General features: G+C 43.1%; 2 protein-coding genes across 3 annotated transcripts in view; both read left to right on the top strand.

Moving 5' to 3' along the window:
• The window catches only part of LOC138948315 (cilia- and flagella-associated protein 77-like), a 41939-nt gene that overhangs the window by 9447 nt on the left and 9055 nt on the right, over positions 1 to 23437 (top strand). Inside the window, exons 4-6 of one of the 2 annotated variants that reach the window (XM_070319825.1) lie at positions 478 to 580; positions 5807 to 5914; positions 6725 to 8017. The exons of the other annotated variant lie outside the window; for it this stretch is intronic. Coding sequence (XP_070175926.1) covers positions 478 to 580; positions 5807 to 5914; positions 6725 to 6853 — 340 coding nt within the window. The 3' untranslated portion in view covers positions 6854 to 8017. Of the gene's footprint in view, positions 1 to 477; positions 581 to 5806; positions 5915 to 6724; positions 8018 to 23437 lie in introns of those variants that run through there. 2 annotated transcript variants of the gene reach the window in all.
• On the top strand, positions 11954 to 21429 carry LOC138948249 (uncharacterized). The gene is made up of 4 exons (XM_070319766.1): positions 11954 to 12091; positions 13446 to 13719; positions 19309 to 19653; positions 21211 to 21429. The coding sequence occupies exons 1-4, from the start codon at positions 12006 to 12008 to the stop codon at positions 21427 to 21429; spliced, it is 924 nt and encodes a 307-aa protein (XP_070175867.1). The 5' UTR covers positions 11954 to 12005.

Here is a 23437-nt window from a genome sequence, read left to right on the forward strand (position 1 = left end):
GAAGAAGAAGTTTGGACATTTTCCTGATAGTGTCACTTTTGTGGGGAAACAAATGTGAAATCTGACCCCCGTTTCTCAGCAGCGAGAAAGGCTAGGTATGGCGAGTGCATGAAGCTAGGTAGTAGCGTCCCTTGGGTGACCCTTGCCGTGAGAAAAACTAGGAGTTAGCATGAGAAGGCACTAGCTGCTGGAGTATAGAGAAAGGTGAGGTATTGCAAGAGAAGCTAGGTTAAGGAGGGTTTCTTGGGTATACCGCTCGCCGTGAAGAAGACAAAGATTCAGCATGAGAAGGCACTCACTGCTGGAGCATGGAGAAAGCATGACTAGACTGCTGGTGACATTTTAGCAGGATTGAAAAACAAACCTTCAGGAATAAGTGAGAGTACATGTGTCAGACATAATCAGTCAGATGTTGTGCCGAACTATATTTAAAAATTTTCGTCAAAAATAAATAAAGAATATTTGTTTGTAATACAGGCCATGCACACCTATCTACGATTTGCTGGAGCACAAGTTTCAAGACAAGTGGATCAGCCAGCGACGAAACCAGGAGCTCGCAAAGCGCCGGGAGGAGAAGCAGGTAACGTAACAGCATTCTTCTTCTTTTCTATTTTATTTTAATTTACTTTATTTTCTAAGGGTTTGGGACTTTTGTTGTTGTTGATTTATATTACTGACATGCTTTAATTTAGCTTTGATTTTTGTGTTGCATCATGGGTGTCTTTCAAAAGGCATAGACTGTTTTGCTGAAAAGTTGGTTGTGGTTGGTGCAATATCATAAACTCTCCATTAATAGTTTATTTGTTTGAGTTTTATGTAAAGGTTAATATCTGCCATGCAAACTGTACCTTGGCGTTGGGTGAGCTTGAGCATCAAGGGAGATAATCATGCAACAAAAACAACCTTTTTCACCACTGACGAGTTCTTCTAGTAACAAAAACAAGTCGCGTAAGGCGAAAATACAATATTTAGTCAAGTAGCTGTCGAACTCACAGAATGAAACTGAACGCAATGCCATTTTTCAGCAAGACCGTATAGGCCTACTCGTAGCATCGTCAGTCCACCGCTCATGGCAAAGGCAGTGAAATTGACAAGAAGAGCGGGGTAGTAGTTGCACGCTTTTCTGTACCTCTCTTTGTTTTAACTTTCTGAGCGTGTTTTTAATCCAAACATATCATATCTATATGTTTTTGGAATCAGGAACCGACAAGGAATAAGATGAAAGTGTTTCTAAATTGATTTGGACAATTTAATTTTGATAATAATTTTTATATATTTAATTTTCAGAGCTTGTTTTTAATCCGAATATAACATATTTATATGTTTTTGGAATCAGCAAATGATGGAGAATAAGATAAACGTAAATTTGGATCGTTTTATACATCTTTTTTTTTTTTACAATTTTCAGATTTTTAATGACCAAAGTCATCAATTAATTTTTAAGCCACCAAGCTGAAATGCAATACCGAAGTCCGGGCTTCGTCGAAGATTACTTGACCAAAATTTCAACCAATTTGGTTGAAAAATGAGGGCGTGACAGTGCCGCCTCAACTTTCACGAAAAGCCGGATACGACGTCATCAAAGACATTTATCAAAAAAATGAAAAAAACGTTCGGAGATTTCATACCCAGGAACTCTCATGTCAAATTTCATAAAGATCGGTCCAGTAGTTTAGTCTGAATCGCTCTACACACACACACAGACACACACACACACGCACATACACGCACATACACCACGACCCTCGTTTCGATTCCCCCTCGATGTTAAAATATTTAGTCAAAACTTGACTAAATATAATAAAAAGTTAGTGTAATTAAGCTGACGCATCAAATGGACTTGATGTACCCAAAATGTAGGATTAATTAGTGTGTAGTTTTGTTTGTCAGCTCTCCCCCTCACCCCCCCCCCACCCCCCCTTCCCATCCCTAATTGCTCCCAACCCCCTTCTTTTCTCCCTCCCATCCCCCTCCCCCCTTCCCCTCCTTATACTTACGATTTATGTAAATGACATGACTGATCGATTGAGACAGTGTTATTCAAACATCTTTATTCACCACAGGACCCTAGATTTTCCTCCGCTTCTTCAGTAAGTTGGTACTGATCGCTCCCTCACACTCTGCAGACCGTTGTCTTTCCATCTGTCATATTAGGCCTAAAACAAAAAAAGTTTGGTTACGGTAACCCGACCTACCCTATTTTTAGGGGCCGACCCTATAACTTTTTATTAGATTTGTAAAAAAAACACACAAAAAAACAAGAAAACGAGTGCAGAAAACGCAATGAAAGCAAAAGCGCCCGAGTCGCACACTTATTTCCCTGTCAAGTAGGTTTAATTTGTACACAGTAGAAAAAAAAGTTTAAAAAAAAAAAGTGATTGCCTACCTTCCTGCCCTATTGTTTTTGGCTATGTTACCGTAACCACACTTTTTTTTTGTGGCCTTAGTCTCTTCCCATGAAATGTATGCAGCTCTGAAATTCTCTTAAATACCTTGTGGAACATGATGTTATTGCATGATGTGTATCCTTCACTGATCAACTTATTCCAATAGGAATGTTGTACTATCCTCTGAGTAATTCTTGGTATATTTTCTACTCTTCTATACATTTTTCTTTCCGGTACATGGGGTTGTAGCATTTTGTCACTTTCTGTGTTCATTTTTAGAATTCTGAATCGTTGTCTAGTACGTAGCAGCAGCTATAGCTTTCTCTATTTTTCTGTTAATTTATTTCCATTTTATTTAAATCTCTCAGAAAAAATGTATGCACATTAATTGTATTTTAGGTTACGATTATTGCTCAGTTGGCTGCTGCATCTATTTTCAAGTACTAACTAGTTCCAAGGTCTCATGCAGCCTGGCTATTTCAGGTAAAACATGCACGGATGTGATTGCCACCGAATAAACATGCAGTATATTTGTTCCCCTAGCTGTTCTGCTTTATCTAAATTAATTAAATAAGTAATTGCATCATAGGAGAGGATTTTAAGATTTATGTGTCTGGTAAGCTGGCCAATTCTTTAGGTAAAAGCCTGTCAGACAATGGAAGATGACCAAGATGCTTTCTACTGATCAGCACCTTTTTGTGTAGGTCCTGTTCTTAGTATTTCTGTGTCTGACTTTTTTTCCCTTCTTTTTTTCATTTCTTCCCCCTTTCTCTGTTTCTTGTGAGTATGAAACGTATTCTTTCCTAGAAATGACTTAATATCCAGATGACTGATTCACAAAGGCACTCTTGTCTGTTACATTCTGCATGCACGTTCATATGCAACTTGTCCAGTCTATGACCGTTCTGTCTACTTTAGGACTGAGTGAGATCTATCAAGTTAATTATTTACTTCGCACTTAATAAAATGTATGCACAGTTATCTAGGACTGCACTTCATTTCTGTTGGTCTGGATTGTGTATACATTGTTTGACCTCAGTAACTACCTGTGTGTGACTGACTAATAGGGTTTAACGTCCTCTTAGACCAACTGGTCTATATTGGGACAGGTATTGGTAATACGCTGAAGATATGGTGTGATACTTTGACTCGAGCAAGCCCGCTGTGGCTGTCTTCTTCGACACACCAGCATTGGGTTTGTCTCGTCAAAGTATCGAAATACGATCATGATAATCAGAGACGAGAGATGATGCATGCGTGTCTTCGTGTTTTCCAAGCCCTGAGACTTTCGCTGTGAACGTGGGATCTTTTTCGTGCGCATGTGTGCACACGGGGGTGTTCGGACACCGAAGAGAGTCTGCACAAAGTTGACTCCGAGAAATAAATCTCTCGCCGAACGTGGGGATCGAACCCACGCTGATAGCGACCAACTGGCTACAAAGCCAGCGCGCTACCAACTGAGCTACGTCCCCGCCCCAACCTGTGTGTGCCTGTGTCAGCAAAAGAGTGTTGATGTCAATAGACGAATTCCACAAATAACTCTGTCAGGTTTTGATGTGTTTTGAAAGAGTGAATACTCTTGCTTGGTGAGTCAAACTTTCCTTGTGGTCCTTGTCCGCGTGTTTTTTTTTTTTATTTCAGTATTGCAAAGTGGTGTTGATAGTGTCGAATGTAAACAGAACAGTCTCAAACGCCATCTTTGGTTTACGAAACATCACGAAGTGACGTCAACGGTTTAAAAATAGCCCAAATCCTGGAGAACTGTTGCTAAACAATGTAATAAAGAATTAATTATTTCTCGTAATTGGTAAGGACTTCAAACCTAAAACTTTGCAGGAAGCTTAATTTATACATCCCCGCGCGCAACGATGGGAAAAGCCCTGGAAGTAATTAAACTAATTAAATAGGACTATGTCAGCCTTTAACAAACCATGCAAACCTGACAGAGTTATTTCAGAACACCGTCTACAGAAAGAGCTAACCCCAAGAAGGTGTTGTAGAATTTGCACACAGATGAGGTGACACGGTCAAGAGAAGAAAAGTGTGTTCACATGTGAAGTGTTGTTTTGAGGTCTGACGTAACAACGTGTGATTATGCTAAAGAGAAAATCAGTGTTTCGTGAGAAAGAGAGAGAGAGAGAGAGAGTATTGTGCATGCTGGCATGTATGCATATATGTGCTTGTGTGCAGTGTGTGTGTGTGTGTGTGTGTGTGTGTGTGTGTGTGTGTGTGTGTACATGTGTTTGCAACTGTGTTTGTGGGTGTGCATGTGTATTTTGTACCTTTCATGCTACAATTAAGTTTACATTGCATATAAAAGTTACAACCTTTATGACAATGAGCATCTTACATTTCATTCCACGCAACGTCCATCTCCTCCATCTCTCATACTGTGGAACCCCCTGTTAAGAAACCCTAATATAACACTTCCTCCTTTTATTACCTCCACTTTTCAGAATTTTTGTTCATATAGCCTCCGTGAATTGACCTCCATTTTACCACTCTCTCTATTTTACGACTCCCTCTGTTTTACGACTCCCTCTATTTTACGACTCCCTCCATTTTAAGATTCCCTCTATTTTACGACTCCCTCTATTTTACGACTCCCTCTATTTTACGACTCCCTCTATTTTAAGATTCCCTCTATTTTACGACTCCCTCTATTTTACGACTCCCTCTATTTTACGACTCCCTCTATTTTACGACTCCCTCCATTTTACGACTCCCTCTATTTTATGACTCCTTCTATTTTACGACTCCCTCTATTTTACGACTCCCTCTATTTTACGACTCCCTCTATTTTTCGACTCCCTCCATTTTACGACTCCCTCTATTTTACGACTCCCTCTATTTTACGACTCCCTCCATTTTAAGATTCCCTCCATTTTAAGACCTGATTTTGTCCGATTTTTGTAGTTCACAAAAGGGGGCCGGTTTCCACTGCATCCTCATGTGTTGTTCGATCAACCTTCACTCACATGACAGAGTGGGAGACTGACAAGATGTGTTGTTCCAACCTTCACTCACACGACAGAGTGAGAGACTGACAAGATGTGTTGTACGTTCCAACCTTCACTCACATGACAGAGTGAGAGACTGACATGATGTGTTGTTCCAACCTTCACTCACACGACAGAGTGAGAGACTGACAAGATGTGTTGTTCCAACCTTCACTCACACGACAGAGTGAGAGACTGACAAGATGTGTTTTTGCCATGTCAGAGACTGTCAGGATGTACGTGTTGTTGACTGACGTACAGGATGTGTTGTTGTCTGACAGGATGTGTTGTTGACTGACAGGATGTGTTGTTCACTGACAAGCTGTGTTGTTCACTGACAAGCTGTGTTTATGACTGACAAGATGTGTTGTTGACTGACAAGATGTGTTGTTGACTGACAAGCTGTGTTTTTGGTGACAGAAAAAAAACCAGCTGCTGCTGTACGACACACGCGCCACCCTGCTGAGGACCTTCCAGAACCCCGTGGACAACAAGCCGCTCTGGCAGCTGCCGAGATTCACAAAATCCGTAAGTCCTCCTTCTTTTTCTTCTCCTGCGTTCCTCGGCTGTGATATGTAGACACGAGTGGGTTTTTAGGACACTGCAAAAACACATCATCATCATCATCGTCATGTAGTTTAATGATGATGATCATTGTAAATATAAAACGTAATTAGAAATGTCTTTGTCAACCCAAAAGCCATCAGCAACACAATTTAATCCTGGGTATAATCTTTCTGTAATGAGAAAAAGATCAACACAGTTAGTTATCTGCAACGAATTGCACGACACAGACAGAGTTGACCTTGACTGTCAGCACAATTGGTGTCAAGCAAGAAACCTGATAAATTTAAATATGCTCGACTGCCAGAGGTCATCTTTCACCAGTGGTGACACCACCATACACACTCACAGACAGTCATTTTCCATTTCCTTGTTCATTATTTTAGGTGCCACTAAGACAGGGGTGGGACTGTGGATTGTCTCTGAGTCTGCACGTAACGTTGACCCATATCCATTCCAGCCTGGTTTTGAACCAGTGACCAAAGGGTTACAAGTCCAGTGCTGATCTACCAACTGATGATGATGATGATGATGATGATGATGATGGCGATGGTGGTGGTGGTGGTGGTGGTGGTGATGGTGGTGGTGGTGATGGTGATGGTGATGATGATGATGATGATTATGATGACGATTATGATGATGATGATGATGATAACGACAATAATGATGATGATGATGATAATAATGATGATGCTGCTACTGCTGATGATGACGATGATGATGACGATGATGATGACAATGACAATAACGACGACGATGATGATCTGTGCACAGGCCAAGCCTCACCTTCAGACGTTCCGCACCAACCAGGCCAAGGACGATGCTTTCAGGAACTTTGACCTTGACCGCATTGGCAGGAAGGGCGTGCTAGGTCAAGGCGTGTACGAGGCTGCCCAAAACTAACTAGTCTTACCTCCCCTGTGTGTGCTTGTCACCGTCACCACGGAAACGTGTGTCACTCGTTGCCATCTGGGTGAAGCATGCTTCCAGTTCTGCTAGCTTCAAGTTTTTTCTATAAACTTTTGTCAACAGAAGCTACGTATCATCTCTGCCAGACCAGTTTTGGTTTTGTGGTTAGGGCGATATTTCTTCAACATGAGACATTATAAGTCATGCAGTTTGGTCTTACACCAAAAACTTTATTGTAATTTTTTAAGAGTGGTTTTTTTTCTCAGCGGGTGATTACAAGTTTTATAAGCTGGCCCACGTATAGAGTGAGTATATTCAAAATGTCAAAGTAGCATTTTAATAAAATGTCCAAACTGTTGGTCTCGTTATTGATGACCAAAATAGAAGTGCTTGCATCACTTTTTGAAGCAACTTTGACCAGCTGTGTTGATGACTACAGTAAAAAATTTAAAAAAAGTCTTAAATCTATTGCCTTTGAGCATTGCGTCTGTTTGTTTTTGTGCCCATTCCATATTGCCCCGTCTGCCCCCTGTGAGATTGTTGATCTCTGTTTTCAGTATTATTTGAATTTGGTGTTCCCCACACACAATTTTAACATTCTCTTTAGGACTCCTCCGGAATGTTCTGCATTTGTCATCACAATAGTGGTTGTTCAAAGTCAAAACTAGCACCAGCAGATATTATTTCTGTTTGGTATATTATGTTGTAATTCTTGCGAATTGGGTAGCAAGAATTAATTAATCTTTACACAGGGAGGTTTACTTGGAACTGAATTTAAATGCAAATATTCAGAGCAGATGAATAGTTCTCCATAAATGCTGTGTTTTATATCATGTCTCTGATCCACGTATTGGAAAGTTTAGACATACAAGTTTATCACCAATATTTTTGTTGTTTGAGGTATGTAACTTTTTTGCTTGACTGTGATATTTATTATATTGTTTTGTTTTATGCTGCTGAACAAAACCTTTTGTACAAACTTTGCCTTACCTCACAGAAAACCACTAGTGCTGTTTTTTAGAAATCAACTTGCCCATGCAAACTGTGCTTGGTTATCTCCCTTCACATCATGCATTCTGTAATTCACAAAGCTTATGTTGGGGGCCTCTTGATGTGAAAAAAAGATATGAAGGAAAAAATAAATGTTTGGATTACTTATTTGGTTACAGTGTGTGTGTTTGTGTGTGTGTGTGTGTGTGTGTGTGCGTGTGTGTGTGTGTGTGTGTGTGTTTGGGTGTGTGTGTGTGTGTGTGTTTGGGGGTGTGTGTGTGTGTTTGGGTGTGTGTGTGTGTGTTTGGGTGTGTGTGTGTGTGTGTGTGTGTGTGTGTGTGTGTGTGTGTGTGTGTTTGGGGGTGTTTTGGGGGGAGGTGTATGTGTGTGTGTGTATGTGTGTGTGTGTGTGTATGTATGTGTGTATGTGTGTCCGTGCGTGTGTGTCAGTGTGTGTGTGTATGTGAGTTTCAGTGAGCTGTGTTTGTGAGTGTCAGTGAGCGTGTGTGTGTGCCCTTGCGTGCGTGTGTGTGTGTGTGTCTGCGGCGTGTGTGTGTCAGTGAGCGTGTGTTTGTCTTTGAGTGTCAGTGAGCGTGTGTGTGTGTTGTCTGAACCATATGTACGAAACAGATCTCTTGGTTTGACATGTAACCGCGGAAAGTCGGTTACTTACCACAACACAAGGAGCACAACTCAACAGTCAAGACGTTTCAATTCCTTCACGGGTGGAAAACTGTTCCACCGGTTTAGGTTGGGACTGATATTTTTCCAGCTGGGAGGAATCGAAGACGAGTCGATTGTTCTGGATCTCGCGTGCAGGTAAGTTTATCAGTCAGACCTGTCTGTCAGCACCTGACGCATGCCGGTGTAACACGAGAAAATTACTCCCACGAGATTTTTACTCCGGAGTAAACATTTCGTACGAAAAAGTTTCTCCCTTTACGAAAAAAGCACTCCCCCATTTCACGAGAAAATTACTCCCCAAGACCGATGAGTTCTGAGTAAACATTTCGTACAAAAATGTTACTCCCCTGACGAATAAATAACGAATAAATTACTTCACCCCAACACAAGCAATTTAACTTCCCATGCCAGGTGTACGAAATTTTTACTCCCTTGTCCCCTGTTATTCTTGGTGGTGGAAGGGGTGGAAGGAGGGTAGCGCGACATTTTGTGTGCGCGAGATCACTTATTGGCATTATTTCTTCGCCCGCATCCCAGTTTTGCGTACGAGATTTTTACTGGAAGTAAAAAAAATGGGGAGTAAACATTTCTTGGAGGGAGTGATTTGTTTGTGCCTTGGGGAGTTCTTTTCTCGTACGAAAAGTGTACTCGGAGTAAGAATTTCGTACGAAATATTTACTCCGGAGTAAATTTTTCGTGGAGTAAAAATTTCGTGTTACACCGTCACATAATGGCTTAATTCACCCACCTTCCCCGTGCTTCCTGGGTCGTAGACGACCCACAGCCTCACGATGTCTGTATCTCTTAAACTATTGGGAGTGTTTCATTGAGACTACATATAATCCTCAAACACCATCGACCTGGTTTTTTTAAGAAAACAAACGATGACGTAATTTGAACTATACAGTCTGGATGTTGTGTCGTGGACGACCCATAATTAATATGGAATTAAACACGGGTTTTATTGTGTTTATCCCTATTCCGATGGCGTGGGTCGTGTACAACCCATGGAAATGCTCTGTAAAGAGGCAGTAAAAAGTGTATCCCTATTCGGATGGCGTGGGTCGTGTAAGACCCATACTTTTTACGTTGAATCCTTGACCCACACGCGCGCGTTTAAGGACCAATTAACACACACGTTTCTTACACGTTTTAGTTTGTTACCACGTAAATGTATATTTCGTGAATGAAATAGTGTAGATCACAAAACGCACTTCAGGACGTATAAGAGCAAAGTTGACGTTATGTGTAAAATAACGCCAAAAGCTATGTGTATCTCACAATATCGCAGTGGCTATCTCTGTACCACAGCCAGTCTTGGTCATCTCGGTGATCGTATCTCAGTATCGCTCTGTGTATCTCAGGCAGTCGTGATTATGTCAGTGGTTATCTCTGTACTCTCTGTACCACAGCCAGTCGTGGTTATCCCAGTGATCGTATCTCAGTATTGCTCGGTCTCGTTGGCCCATCAAGCTCACTGAAATGCGTATTAGCCATGGATTACTCGTCACCTAAACGCAGTTTCTGATCGCCTCAAGGGCTAAACAGTTCGGGTTGGGAGATGAAAGATAACACCAGTTACGACTGAAGAATACCATAGCATAAGTGTGAGACTGTTCAATCATTAAAATCTAAAATGCTGTGTCGGGTAGTGTTGGATAGAATGCCGATACGGTACGCGCATTTTATTCCCTTTTCACATGAATGCCAAACTTGTCAAATTGTAACCGTTCTATCGGTTCGTTTGTCGATTTAATCTTCATCTTCTTCTTCTTTGTTCATGGGCTGATACTCCCACGTTCACTCATGTTTTTGCATGAGTGGCCCAGTTTTTACGTGTATGACCGTTTTTACCCCGCCATTCAGGCAGCATACACCAATTTCGGGGGAAGCATGCTGGGTATTTTCGTGTTTCTATACTGAACCCACCGAACTCTGACATGGATTTCAGGATCTTTTCCGTGCGCACGTGATCTTGTGCTTGCGTGTACACACAGGCACTAGCAGGTCTGCACATAAGTTGACCTGGGAGATCGGAAAAATCTCCACCCTTAACTCACCAGGCGGCCGCAGCCGGGATTCGCCATCTCACGACCTTCCGCTTTGGAGGCCGACGTCTTACCACTGCGCCACTTCGCCCGTCGTTTGTCGATTCTAACGTGGGGGAACTTTGTTTTGTCACTTTGATTTTCCGGGCGTAATGTGTTTGTTTAATTCCACTGTATATTATACTCACCATCTCATGTTAAATCAAACTATTTGCTAGATATCGAATAGAAGTAAATGGCCTATAAGTATTGCTGTATTTTGTTTTTAATTAACGACACCATTACACAGATCTCAACTCAAACACATCGGCCTAGTTGTGTCTTTTTGTTAATGTATTTATTCATTGGTTTATTTCATTAGACCTAGTTGTTTTTTTATAACAAGCGGTTCATTTTTAAAATACCTTTTACGAAACTCACGTTACACAATGGCTTCAAATGAAAGTATTTAAATATACACTATTGGTTCACAAGCGGAGCGCGTCGTTTCTGGTCAGTCATAAGCGACGAACAGCTAGGTTACGCTTGACATCACAAACAAGTATTATATGGATACCGGAGCGTATCCCATGGTTACCGAGCCTCGTTTACGTAGTTTTCCTAGAACGGTTGCAAAAATAACATGTTCTTCTGCAAACACGATTCGTCGCCTTTCCAAGACTTATTGATTACAAACCTTTTTTTGTTTCTGAATATAGGCCAAAGTGACGAAATGCCATTCAAACTGTGTGACGATGAATGTACTCCTACGTGCGTGCGTGCGTGCGTGCGTGTGTGTGTGTATGTGTGTGTGTGTGTATGTGTGTGTGTGTGTGTGTGTGTGTGTATGTGTGTGTGTATGTGTGTGTTTGTATGTGTGTGTGTGTGTGTGTGTGTGTGTGTGTGTGTGTGTGTGTGCGTGTGTGTGCGTGCGTGTGTTCGCGCTATCATATGTATTATGTATGATTATGTATATATGTGTTCCTATTTATCATATGTATAACCGAAAGGGAGAAGCCTGGCGATAACATCGAGAAAAGTTACACATTCCTACAATGGAAAATGTGTTAAATTCACTGAGTGAAAGAGTAAATTTGTGAACTGACCGAAATTTTGAAAGAAATGTGTCCTTCTTTCAACCTGTCCTTCCCCCACCGTCCACCCCAGCCCCCCCCCCCCCCCCCCCGAGCCCACCACTCCCCCCAGGCTATTGTAGGTATACGGGTCGGTGTGGAGCCTGGTGATAAGATCAGGATGGCAAGAAGATGTACACGTGGTGCGTGCTGCTCATAGCCAACTGACCAGTGTTGGTCGTCTGCTGCTCATAGCCAACTGACCAGTGTTGGTCGTCTGCTGCTCATAGCCAACTGACCAGTGTTGGTCGTCTGCTGCTCATAGCCAACTGACCAGTGTTGGTCGTCTGCTCTTCTTGTCCCTTGTCAAACATGGGTGTGACCAGGAAAAGTGTCGTCTTCGTCGTCGTCGTCACCTTCGTCGGTCTCCTTACTTACAGCTATCATCTAGAGCTTGGGTGAGTAAAGCTGTGGAGAGAAAGGGAAGAGAGGAGTAAGAGAGAGCGAGAGAGAAAGAGAGATAGAGATAAAGAGAGAGAGAGAGAGAGAGAAAGAGAGAGAGAGAGAGAGAGAGAGAGAGAGAGAGAGAGAGAGAGAGAGAGAGAGAGAGAGAGAGAGAGCTGTTACAAGGTAGGTATGTTACAAAGTGCGCACGCAGCTCAATTTTTGACGTCATTGAAAATGGCCCCCCATTTTCTGATCACTCACACTGGCTCAGTTTTGGGGTCCTCTTTTCTATTCTTTTCCAAATTTACATCACATGGGCACCCTGTCGATGATGTAGAGCACATTCTTGACTTTAAGATTGAGAAAGATGGCGAGTCCAACACTGTCGAGCTCGCCGGCCAGAATATCGGGCGAAGAAGACACACAAGAGGTACTTTTATAAAACAATTTATAGCCTTTGAACTCTTATGAGACCCCTCTGAACAGTTAGTTTGACCATTTTCCTGCTGTTTCCCAAAGTTTCAAGTCGATAAAGCGATGCAAAGTACCTTTTAACGGATGCGCCGCTTTGCGCCCGGATTGTCACCCATGTTGTATTCACATCCAACATGGCGGTCGGTAAAGTTCGTCTGCTCTCAGTTTCGCTAAAAAAAAAAAAAAAAAAATTTTTATAGTTGTTTAATAGAGCTCTGAACCTTTCTTTTGATACCAAATTGAACAATATTGATAAACAAATGTGTGAGTTACAGTTAATTTTAGCTGAAAAATGTCAAAAATGGTTTCAATTTATCCTCTTTGCCTCTATTACGAATTTTATTACTTTTAAAATTCATAACTCGGGTTACACTTATCCAATCTCAAAGTTATATATACCATTGGAATGCTGATTTTTTGCTCTTTCAAGTGATATAGATCAAAATGTTAAATGAAGATTTTGAATTTTTTTGTAACATACCTATACAAGGGATCAGCCCTTCACTCCACTTGGTCAAATACCAAAGATTAACAGCCTGGGTGGGGGTTCTTTGTGCATGGCTGACAGTCTCCTCATAAACATTCCTAAAAGTCCAGTGGTTTTGTTTTGTTTTAAGAAATGCATTGCACGGTATGCTGACTGGCGCTCACAGTGTTCTAGATGATCGAACCTGTAGCAAAGACCTGTACGTGTACGTGTTGATATTGCGTCACCTGTGACTCATTTTCTTCTCCAATGTTCTAAATGCATGAGTTGTTTTGCTCCCACCAAGACTGCAGATCTTGGCAAACGGGTGACGTAAAAACTAGATTTGATGACGTTACCCGACCGTACACGTTCCCGTACACGTCCTGAAAAGTGCTGATCTAGATCTTGCTAATGTGTTGCAGGTTTAGTCTAACTACCAGCATGATTGCCACTGCCCCCAGCCCCTTCACAATCCACCAGTGCCACCCGGACCCCCTGGCCACCCTACTGCACGATCCCCACCCGCTGTTTGAGACCAACGAGGACTACCTGATGCCCTACCTGAGGAAGGAAGGCATCCCGGCACAGAACGGGGTGGGCATGAGACGTGAGAGACTCGACCCCGTGGAGCGGTACCTGTTCCGTCAGCCCCCAACCACCGACACCCGCTGTCTGCCCGAGGAACTCAACTCCACGGTAAGAATCACACATAACACGTCAGATCATTCAGTGTCCATACAGTTAAACAGTGGATGAAAAAGCGTGGTTCTTCTGTTCTTAAAGGCACAGTCAGCTTCCCGTAAACCATCACAGATACTGTCAGGCTTTTACACACAGTACAAACACCCTTTCATTTAAACAGTCACCACTTGAGAACATCCTAGGTGCCCTCTGTAAAGAGCGAGCAATTTTCAAAGAATTTATTTTTGCGTGGCCAGCCGGATTGTCTGATCAGACAATCGGACGCCTCGTTTTGGCGCTAGACCTAGCTTTTAAAATCTCAATAATAAATTGACAGCTTGTTACGCAAACATTCTTAAATCATAAAATAATTCTTTTTCATCAAGACAAGATCAGTACAATTCGAAGTTTTGAAAGTTTGAAAAAAGAAAAGCCCGGAAACGTGTCACGCAAAACGCGTTTCGCGTAGCAGACGATGGTTCTGCATGCCTAAATTGTGAGAAAAAAAGGAAACTGGATCACACGGGTTCACGATGACTCAGGGGTAAGATAAACCACGCACAAATAAATTCTTTGAAAAATTGCTCGCTCTTTACAGAGGACACCTATGATGTTCACAAGCGGTGAGTGTTTAAATGAAAGGGTGTTTGTACTGTGTGTAAAAGCCTGACAGTATCCGTGATGGTTTACGGGAAGCTGACTGTGCCTTTAAACAATTAACCGAACAACATAAACTTGACTTAGATAGAGCGGTGTTGTTCCTGCACGGGCAGCAGCCAAGACATAAGACATAAGATCATTTATTGTCCATACAATTAATTACAATGGATGGAAAAGTGTGGTTCAGCCGCTCTTAAAACAATCAAAACAACATATAACAACAACCTTAAAAAACAAAAATGAGAACAATAAAACATACGAAGTAAGAACACCCAAAGTACTCAAGACAGGCACGTCCGCCACATCCATACTACACACACACACACACACACACACACACACACACACACACACACACACACACACACACACACACACACACACACACACACACACACACACTCGCACGCACACTCTTGCGCACATGAGATAGTAATCAATGCATTGCACATCTATCACAATCCTAAAACGTATAGATAATAAAAACTTTAGGCCATAAATATAAACAGTACATGCGGCATCACAGAGGGTTTCAAATGATTGTGATCACACACACACACACAAACACACACATACACACACACAATCACACACACACACACACACATACACACACACGCACACACACACACACACACACACGCACACACACACACACACACGCACGCACACACACACACACACACACACACATACACACACAAACACACACACACACACACACACACACACACACACACACGCAGTATGCACGAAGGTGGTAAAAGATAAAAACCAATACATTGCACTCTATTTTATCACGGCATCGCAGATGATCAAGATTATCCTATTCACACACACACACACACACACACACACCACACACACACACAGCACACACACACGCACACACACACACACACGCACGCACACACACACACACACACAGGCACACACACACACACACACACACACACACACACACACACACACGCAGTATGCACGAAGGTGGTAAAAGATAAAAACCAATAATTGCACTCTATTTTATCACGGCATCGCAGATGATCAAGATTATCCTATTCACACACACACACACACACACACAGCACACACACACACACACACACACACACACACAGACCACACACACACACACACACACACACACACACATGGCGATGTTCCTGCTTAATCAGAGCTGCCGGTGTCACGAACTGAAAACTCTGCCTGAACAATCCTTTTTATTGCGGTCAATGCGCTTGCGCTAACATGGGGAGATTAATCAGGTCGTGAACACCCTAACCCTAACCCTAATCCTGACCCTAATCCTAACCCTTACCCTAAAGGCCAAGATACACGATCGGTTTCGCCCGTACGTTTGAGACCGACCGCCCGAAACTGACCACAATTCGATCGTGAGGCATCCAAACCGTACGTCTCACACGCTTGACAGCATCCGCCTCGGCCCTTCCGTTCGAGATACAGCTGGATATATTCCGAACGGCCGGATTGCAAGCATCCTCCAGCCAATGAGCGCACGTCTTTCAGTCGACTCCCACTTTGAAAATGGCGGTCAGTTCACCATCAAAACTTGCCGAATCAGAATTGAAATATCTCATCAACCTGAATCTTGGCGACGAGTTGAAATCTATGGAACCATGGAAGTAAAAACTACAAAAACCAGCAACATCGAGACCTGTTCCTGCTGTCCATGCAGCAGACTTCCACGTCAAATGTGGGGTAAAACGACCTTCACCTTGTACGTCTCATGCGCATGGTGTGGCAAGCGTTCCGTTCCTCTGAGACGATCAGGTCTGATCCGTCCGTCTCAAACGTACGTGCGAAACCGATCGTGTATCCTGGCCTTAACCCTAACGGCCTAACCCAATGGCATGGTTCGTTCGGTCAAAGGGTCGTATTTTTTAAGTCCAAGATTGGCGCATGCGCATTGACCGCAATGAGAAGGATTGTTTAACACTAACAGAGGTTTCAGTTCGTGACAGGTACAGGCGCTGGTTGTATAGCCGGACGGCGGAGGGCAGGAATGACTGCGTGAACCGGTTTGTCCTGGCTTTGAAACTTCGCAGTCTCTGTGATGAGTTCCTTGTTGTCATGTGAGCCGCCAGCTCGGCAAGCAGGGGGTGCGCGGGGTCACTCAGAATCGACTTGACCTCCTTCACTGTCTTTGTTTCGTAGAGGACTTGAAGGTCAGCGGGTAAACTTGACTCAGAGAGAGCGGTGTTATTCCAGCACTGGCAGCTGTCATATTAACAGAAGAGTTGCTCATACTAATCTGTATGCAACACGTTTCCCCTTCCCCAACTATGGAACGCCAACACTGACTTGTACTTTGTAAAATTTACCGGTGTCCTAGAAATCTTCTACCGGGTATCTTGACCAGGCAATGACGGAGCTTTCTGCTCGGTGAGAAATCTACCGGTGTCCTAGAAATCTTCTACCGGGTATCTTGACCAGGCAATGACGGGTGAGAAATCTATAGGGTATCGCAGGCTTCTAGTGGCCAATGTATACCGGTATTGTCTACGGAACGCGGATCGTATCAACTGATGCATCAAATTGATGCATCCAAAACCAATAATTTGATGCATCATTTTCACAATTTGATGCATTGTTTGGATGCATCCGAATTTTCGGGTTTTCCCGGAAAGTGCCGAATAAAAATCAAAATTTGAACCGGAATACGAAGCGAAACGAACGTCGGAAAACGAAAGTTTGAGTCGAAGGTCAAGGGCGTCAAAACTTCGTGTGCACAGAAAACAAACCACAAACAAAATAAAAAATGCCTTAAAATGCATAATGCCGTGACTTTGACTTGTTCCCTATTTAATGGTATGTTGTACGTTTATTTTTGTTTTATCTAACCAATCTGTTTATATTCTGTAGGCAACTCTGACATCAAACTCTCATTCTCTGCTAGAAACCTTGGAGTGACCTTCACAGACACCCTCTCCATGGACAAGCACATCACGAACATGTGCAGATCCGCATACACTGAGATCAGAAAAATTAGCAGCATTAGACATCTTCTTTCCTTTGACGCCACCAAAACTCTTGTCTGCTCTCTCATTCTCTCCAAATTTGACTACTGCAACGCTCTACTCACAGGCATTCCCCAGCACCTCACAGACAAACTTCAGAAAGTCCAAAACACAGCAGCTAGACTCATCTTCAGGGCAAAGAAACACGACCACATACAACCACTCATGCAACAACTCCACTGGCTTCCTATATCTTCCCGCATCATACACAAGACCGCCAACATCTGCTTCAACTCTTTCACTGATCGATCCTTACTTTCCTGTCTATCTTTCTGAACTCTTGCATCCTTACACTCCATCCAGACAGCTTCGCTCATCCACTGACAGCAGAATATTTTCCATCCCACGCACCAAAACCAAAACCACTGGCGACCGTTCTTTCTCCTTTTCCGCTCCCACTCTCTGGAATCAACTTCCCCACCCCATCCGTCTCTGTGAAACCTCTTCTACTTTCAAAAAGACCCTTTACTTTATTTGGTGTTTAACGTCGTTTTCAACCACGAAGGTTATATCGCGACGGGAAAAAGACCCTTAAAACCCACCTTTTCAAGTCTGCTTACAATACCTAAAGCACACGCCTGCCGCATGATATGATTATATCTGCTAGCATTTTAAATAAACTCACTAGTTAAATATTTTTTATTGGGTAGTCTCACATATTTAACACTATATATACGTACTACTGTTGTTTGTAAAATATGTTTTAAACGGCTTACTTAATTCTTTTTATGTATTTAAATATTTGTTGAATTTACTGTGTGTGTGTGTGTGTGTGTGTGTGTGTGTGGTGTGTGTGTGTGTGTGTGTGTGTGTGTTGGTGTGTGTGAGTGCACGTGTGTGTGCGTGTAGTGTATGTGCCCAATGTGTGTGTGTGTGTGTGTGTGTGTGTGTGTGTGTGTGTGTGTGTGTGTGTGTTGTGTGTGTATGTGCGCTTGTGTGAGATTGGGTGTGTGTCAAAATGTGTTGTGCAATATGGCATGAAAATCTTTTAAATTTGTTGTGAACAATTACAGCTTTATATTCTATGTTTATTATTTTTTATGAAGTAATTATAGTAAAATAGTCTTATGTTTCTAATTTGTTCGACCGTCTTAGGATTATGGAGTTTTATGCACTGCCTTTTATAATTAACTAAACTTTGTATTTGAAATAGCCCATTGCAGTTGGTGTAGGCCTCAAGCTTATTTAAATCGCTTGTCCAGTATTTAATTTAATTCTCTATTTTTGTATATGAACTCAAATGTTTAGTGTTCTTAGTATGTCTTGCTAAGCTAAGTTCTATTTAATCAGAGTATGTTTGCGTGTGTTATACTTAGTGATATTGTAAAGCGCATAGTGCTTTTAGTTATGCGCTATAGAAATCTCCTTAATAATAATAATATTCGTCAAAATGTCATTTCAAGTTTTTCCGTGCTCAGGCATTTCTTACGGAAAGACCGGAAATGAATGATCTTTCGCATGCATACAAAACCGAAAGTGATGCATCAAAATGATGCATCATTTTCTAAAAGGATGCATCATTTTCGTATCGGATGCATCAGTTTTGGAAAATGATGCATCCTTTTTGAAAATGATGCATCCTTTTGTGAAAATGATGCATCAAATTGTGAAAATGATGCATCAAATCTTGGTTTTGGATGCATCAATTTGATGCATCACTTGATACGATCCGCGTTCCATAATTGTCAAGAGAGCCAATCGAATACAGAAATACCCGATACATTGCGGAAAGAAACCGATAGATTTTAGGAAGGAAAAAATTTGTTGACGTTCCATACCCAACCTCCACCACCCCTGACGTGTTTTTGATATGACGTACAGTTGTGACGTGTTTTTGATATGATGTACAGTTGTGACGTGTTTTTGATATGACGTATAGTTGTGACGTGTGTTCCTTTGCTTGCAGGTCCGCATCATCAGCCCACGTGACCGCTACACCGTGGGGGACACCGTGCAGATACGTCTTGACCTTTACACCGGATACGGAACACCACGTCACTCTGGTGGTGATGACGTCAGGATATGGCTGAAAAGTGCCAGCGGCAATTCTTCAGCGGTTGCCAAGGTTACTGATCTGAACAACGGCAGTTACCTTGCAGATGCTGTGCTGAAATGGCCCGGCGTGACCTTGGTGCGGGTGTCCTTGACCCACCCACAGGAGTATCTAAGGGAGCTGTCATACTTGTTTCACACCATTCACTCTCTACGGTGGATTACTGACGTGTTCACCAATGATGACGGCATCACAGAGGTATGCAAAACAATGATGACGGCATCACAGAGGTATGCAAAACAATGATGTCATTCCTGACATACCAGTGGTGGTAGTGTGTGCTATCTGACCAATACCGTCAACTCATCAACGCAGATCTATAGTGTAGTTCAGACCAAAATCTGTGTTTTTCTTCAGACAGAAACTCGTGTTTATGTTCACACAGTAACCTTTGTCTTTGTTCAGACCAAAACCTGTGTGTGTTCAGAAAGTAAGCTATGTTTGTGTTCAGGTCGATAGCTATGTCTTTGTTCAGACAGAAACCTGTGTGTGTTCAGACCAAAACCTGTGTGTGTTCAGAAAGTAAGCTATGTTTGTGTTCAGATCAAAAGCTATGTCTTTGTTCAGACAGAAACCTGTGTGTGTTCAGACCAAAACCTGTGTGTGTTCAGAAAGTAAGCTATGTCTTTGTGCATACCAAAACATGTGTGTGTGTGTTCAGAAAGTAGGGGAGACCGGGGCTAGTCCGCCTACTTTTATTCTTTTGGTAGCATAACTGGCGAGTTTGATGAACTAGAAGACTGATTTTTTTTATTTTACATCAAGACAAATGTGTAGCTGATATCAATGTGCAGACAGTTTTTATGTGCGCATGAACATTTGTTGTACATACCGCTTTAAGTAGACCTACCCTAACGTAGGCGAACTTGCCCCAAGTCGGGGAAAGTCCGCCTACAGGGTGGGGCAAGTCCGCCGCTCTCATCCCTAAGTAGGTTCAAGACTAGTAGTGGGCAAGCTTTAGTGGAAAAGCTTTTTTAATTCCCTTCAATATTTAGGTTCAAAAATGCCAATGACAAAATACGAAAGAATGTAACACAAAATTACGTCAGGGGAGACCGGGGCTAGTCCGCCTACTTTTATGCTACTTTTATGCTTTTGGTAGCATAACTTGCGAGTTTGATGAACTAGAAGACTGATTTTATTTTTATTTTACATCAAGACAAATGTGTAGCTGATATCAATGTGCAGACAGTTTTTATGTGCGCATGAACATTTGTTGTACATACTGCTTACGGCGAACATGCCCCATGACAAATAGGCGGACTTACCCCTGCACGGGCAGGCAACTCTAGTGCCAGATAACGAGCACAACATGGGAAGGAAGAAGCAAAACTTTCGTCAGAACTCGACCTTAATTAACGCACTTTCACTCGACACCAAGACTAAGTATTTGTTCTCAGAGGTAATACATCAAAACCTAAGTCAACTCCTATGCATTCATGTTACAAAAATGAAGAAAAACACTTTTTGTGATCTGTACTCACGATATAAAATTATGGGCGCGCAACCTCTGAACTTCTGCAGGATATGGCGGGAAGAAGGGACACCACTCCCACATGGTGTGAATGACTAAAAGGTGGCAAACGTAAGAATAAACAGACAAAGACGGATGTGCCCCGGGGGCGGACTAGCCCCGGTCTCCCCTAAGCTATATGGTCTCCCCTAAGCTATATGTCTTTGTTCAGATCGAAAGCTATGCCTTTGTTCAAACAGAAACCTGTGTGTGTTCAGACCAAAATGTGTGTGTGTTTGCAGAAGACGTTGTGCTTTCACTTCGCGCCCATCCCTGGCTTTACCAACATCTGCAATTTGACGTCACGTAATGGCGACCGTACCTGGTTCTGCTCACATCCGGTGTCGAGGGGCCTGAACTGCAGCCACTGGAGAGAGAACAAGAATATGAATTACCAATCCATCGACAGAACACCCATCGCACGTCTGGTCCGACCCTTCCTCTCCAAACTGAAAAAGTAAGTGTCTCAGTTTGGCTCCCCACAGTATGTGTCCCAGTAGGGCTCCCCACAGTAAGTGTCTCAGTAGGGCTCCCCACAGTCAGTGTCTCAGTAGGGCTCCCCACAGTGTCTCAGTAGGGCTCCCCACAGTAAGTGTCTCAGTAGGGCTCCCCACAGTAAGTGTCTCAGTAGGGCTCCCCACAGTAATTGTCTCAGTAGGGCTCCCCACAGTAAGTGTCTCAGTAGGGCTCCCCACAGTAAGAGTCTCAGTAGGGCTCCCCACAGTAAGTGTCTCAGTAGGGCTCCCCACAGTAAGAGTCTCAGTAGGGCTCCCCACAGTAAGTGTCTCAGTATAGTAGGGCTCCCCACAGTCAGTGTCTCAGTAGGGCTCCCCACAGTAAGTGTCTCAGTAGGGCTCCCCACAGTAAGTGTCTCAGTAGGGCTCCCCAAAGTAAGTGTCTCAGTAGGGCTCCCCACAGTAAGTGTCTCAGTAGGGCTCACCACAGTAAGTGTCTCAGTATGGCTTCCCAAAGTAAGTGTCTCAGTAGGGCTCCCCACAGTAAGTGTCTCAGTAGGGCTCCCCACAGTAAGTGTCTCAGTAGGGCTCCCCACAGTGAGTGTCTCAGTAGGGCTCCCCACAGTGAGTGTCTCAGTAGGGCTCCCCACAGTAAGTGTCTCAGTAGGGCTCCCCACAGTAAGTGTCTCAGTAGGGCTCCCCACAGTAAGTGTCTCAGTAGGGCTCCCCACAGTATGTGTCTCAGTATGGCTCCCCACAGTGAGTGTCTCAGTAGGGCTCCCCACAGTAAGTGTCTCAGTAGGGCTCCCCACAGTGAGTGTCTCAGTAGGGCTCCCCACAGTGAGTGTCTCAGCAGGGCTCCCCACAGTCAGTGTCTCAGTATAGTAGGGCTCCCCACAGTAAGTGTCTCAGTAGGACTCCCCACAGTATTTGTCTCAGTAGGGCTCTCCACAGCCAGTGTCTCAGTAGGGCTCCCCACAGAAAGTGTCTCAGTAGGGCTCCCCACAGTCAGTGTCTTAGTAGGGCTCCCCACAGTAAGTGTCTCAGTATGGCTCCCCACAGTGAGTGTCTCAGTAGGGCTCACCACAGTAAGTGTCTCAGTAGGGCTCCCCACAGTAAGTGTCTCAGTAGGGCTCCCCAGAGTAAGTGTCTTAGTAGGGCTCCCAACAGTATGTGTCTCAGTAGGGCTCCCCACAGTAAGTGTCCCAGTAAGGCTCCCCACAGTAAGTGTCTCATTAGGGCTCCCCACAGTAAGTGTCTCAGTAGGGCTCCCCACAGTAAGTGTCTTAGTAGGGCTCCCTACAGTATTTTGCTACACGCAAAACAAAAGAGACTGTGACGTCATTTACTTTGTTCGGACTTTTCCGTCTGTACCTAGCTTGTCAGTGAAGACTTGACGTAAGTAAGCTTACCCAAAACGTCTTTTATTTCTCTGTTTGCATTGCAGCTGTGAAATAATCAGTCTTGATGATAATTAGTTTTAACGTCCTCTTAGAACCAATTGGCCTATCTTGGGACAGGTAGTGTTGATATGCTTTATGGGGGGACAAGACACTGGACAGACATGCAAACAGAGAACACATATGATCGTGTTATAGATCTGGAAGTCTGTTGTTGCGATATTTCAAAATGGGGATGGAAGTACAGATTTTGTTGGGGTTGTTGCCATAGTGTACGCGAAATATAGTTGAAGTGGAGCGGTTTTGTAGGCTTATTTGCTTTTTATTTATGTAAAATATTTTTTAGACTTTTGGATAATGCCAAAATAATGTAATAAAGAACTGGCTGAATAAGTAAATAAATACGTAACTAGAAACATAACAATAATTATTAGCCAAATAAGAATATTAAATAAACTTGCTAAAATAATATATCAGAATGGGGAACTTAAGTTCAGGTAGGAGGGCGGTGTATGTGATTTAGCCTTGTTTGAATAGAGCTATGTGATAGGTGTTGTAGGCGCTTTGGTTGTTGGGCGTGGGGGGGGGGGGGGGGGGGGGGGGGGGGGGGGGGG

The sequence above is a fragment of the Littorina saxatilis genome, linkage group LG15 (assembly GCF_037325665.1).
Source record: "Littorina saxatilis isolate snail1 linkage group LG15, US_GU_Lsax_2.0, whole genome shotgun sequence".
Lineage (NCBI taxonomy): Eukaryota > Metazoa > Mollusca > Gastropoda > Littorinimorpha > Littorinidae > Littorina > Littorina saxatilis.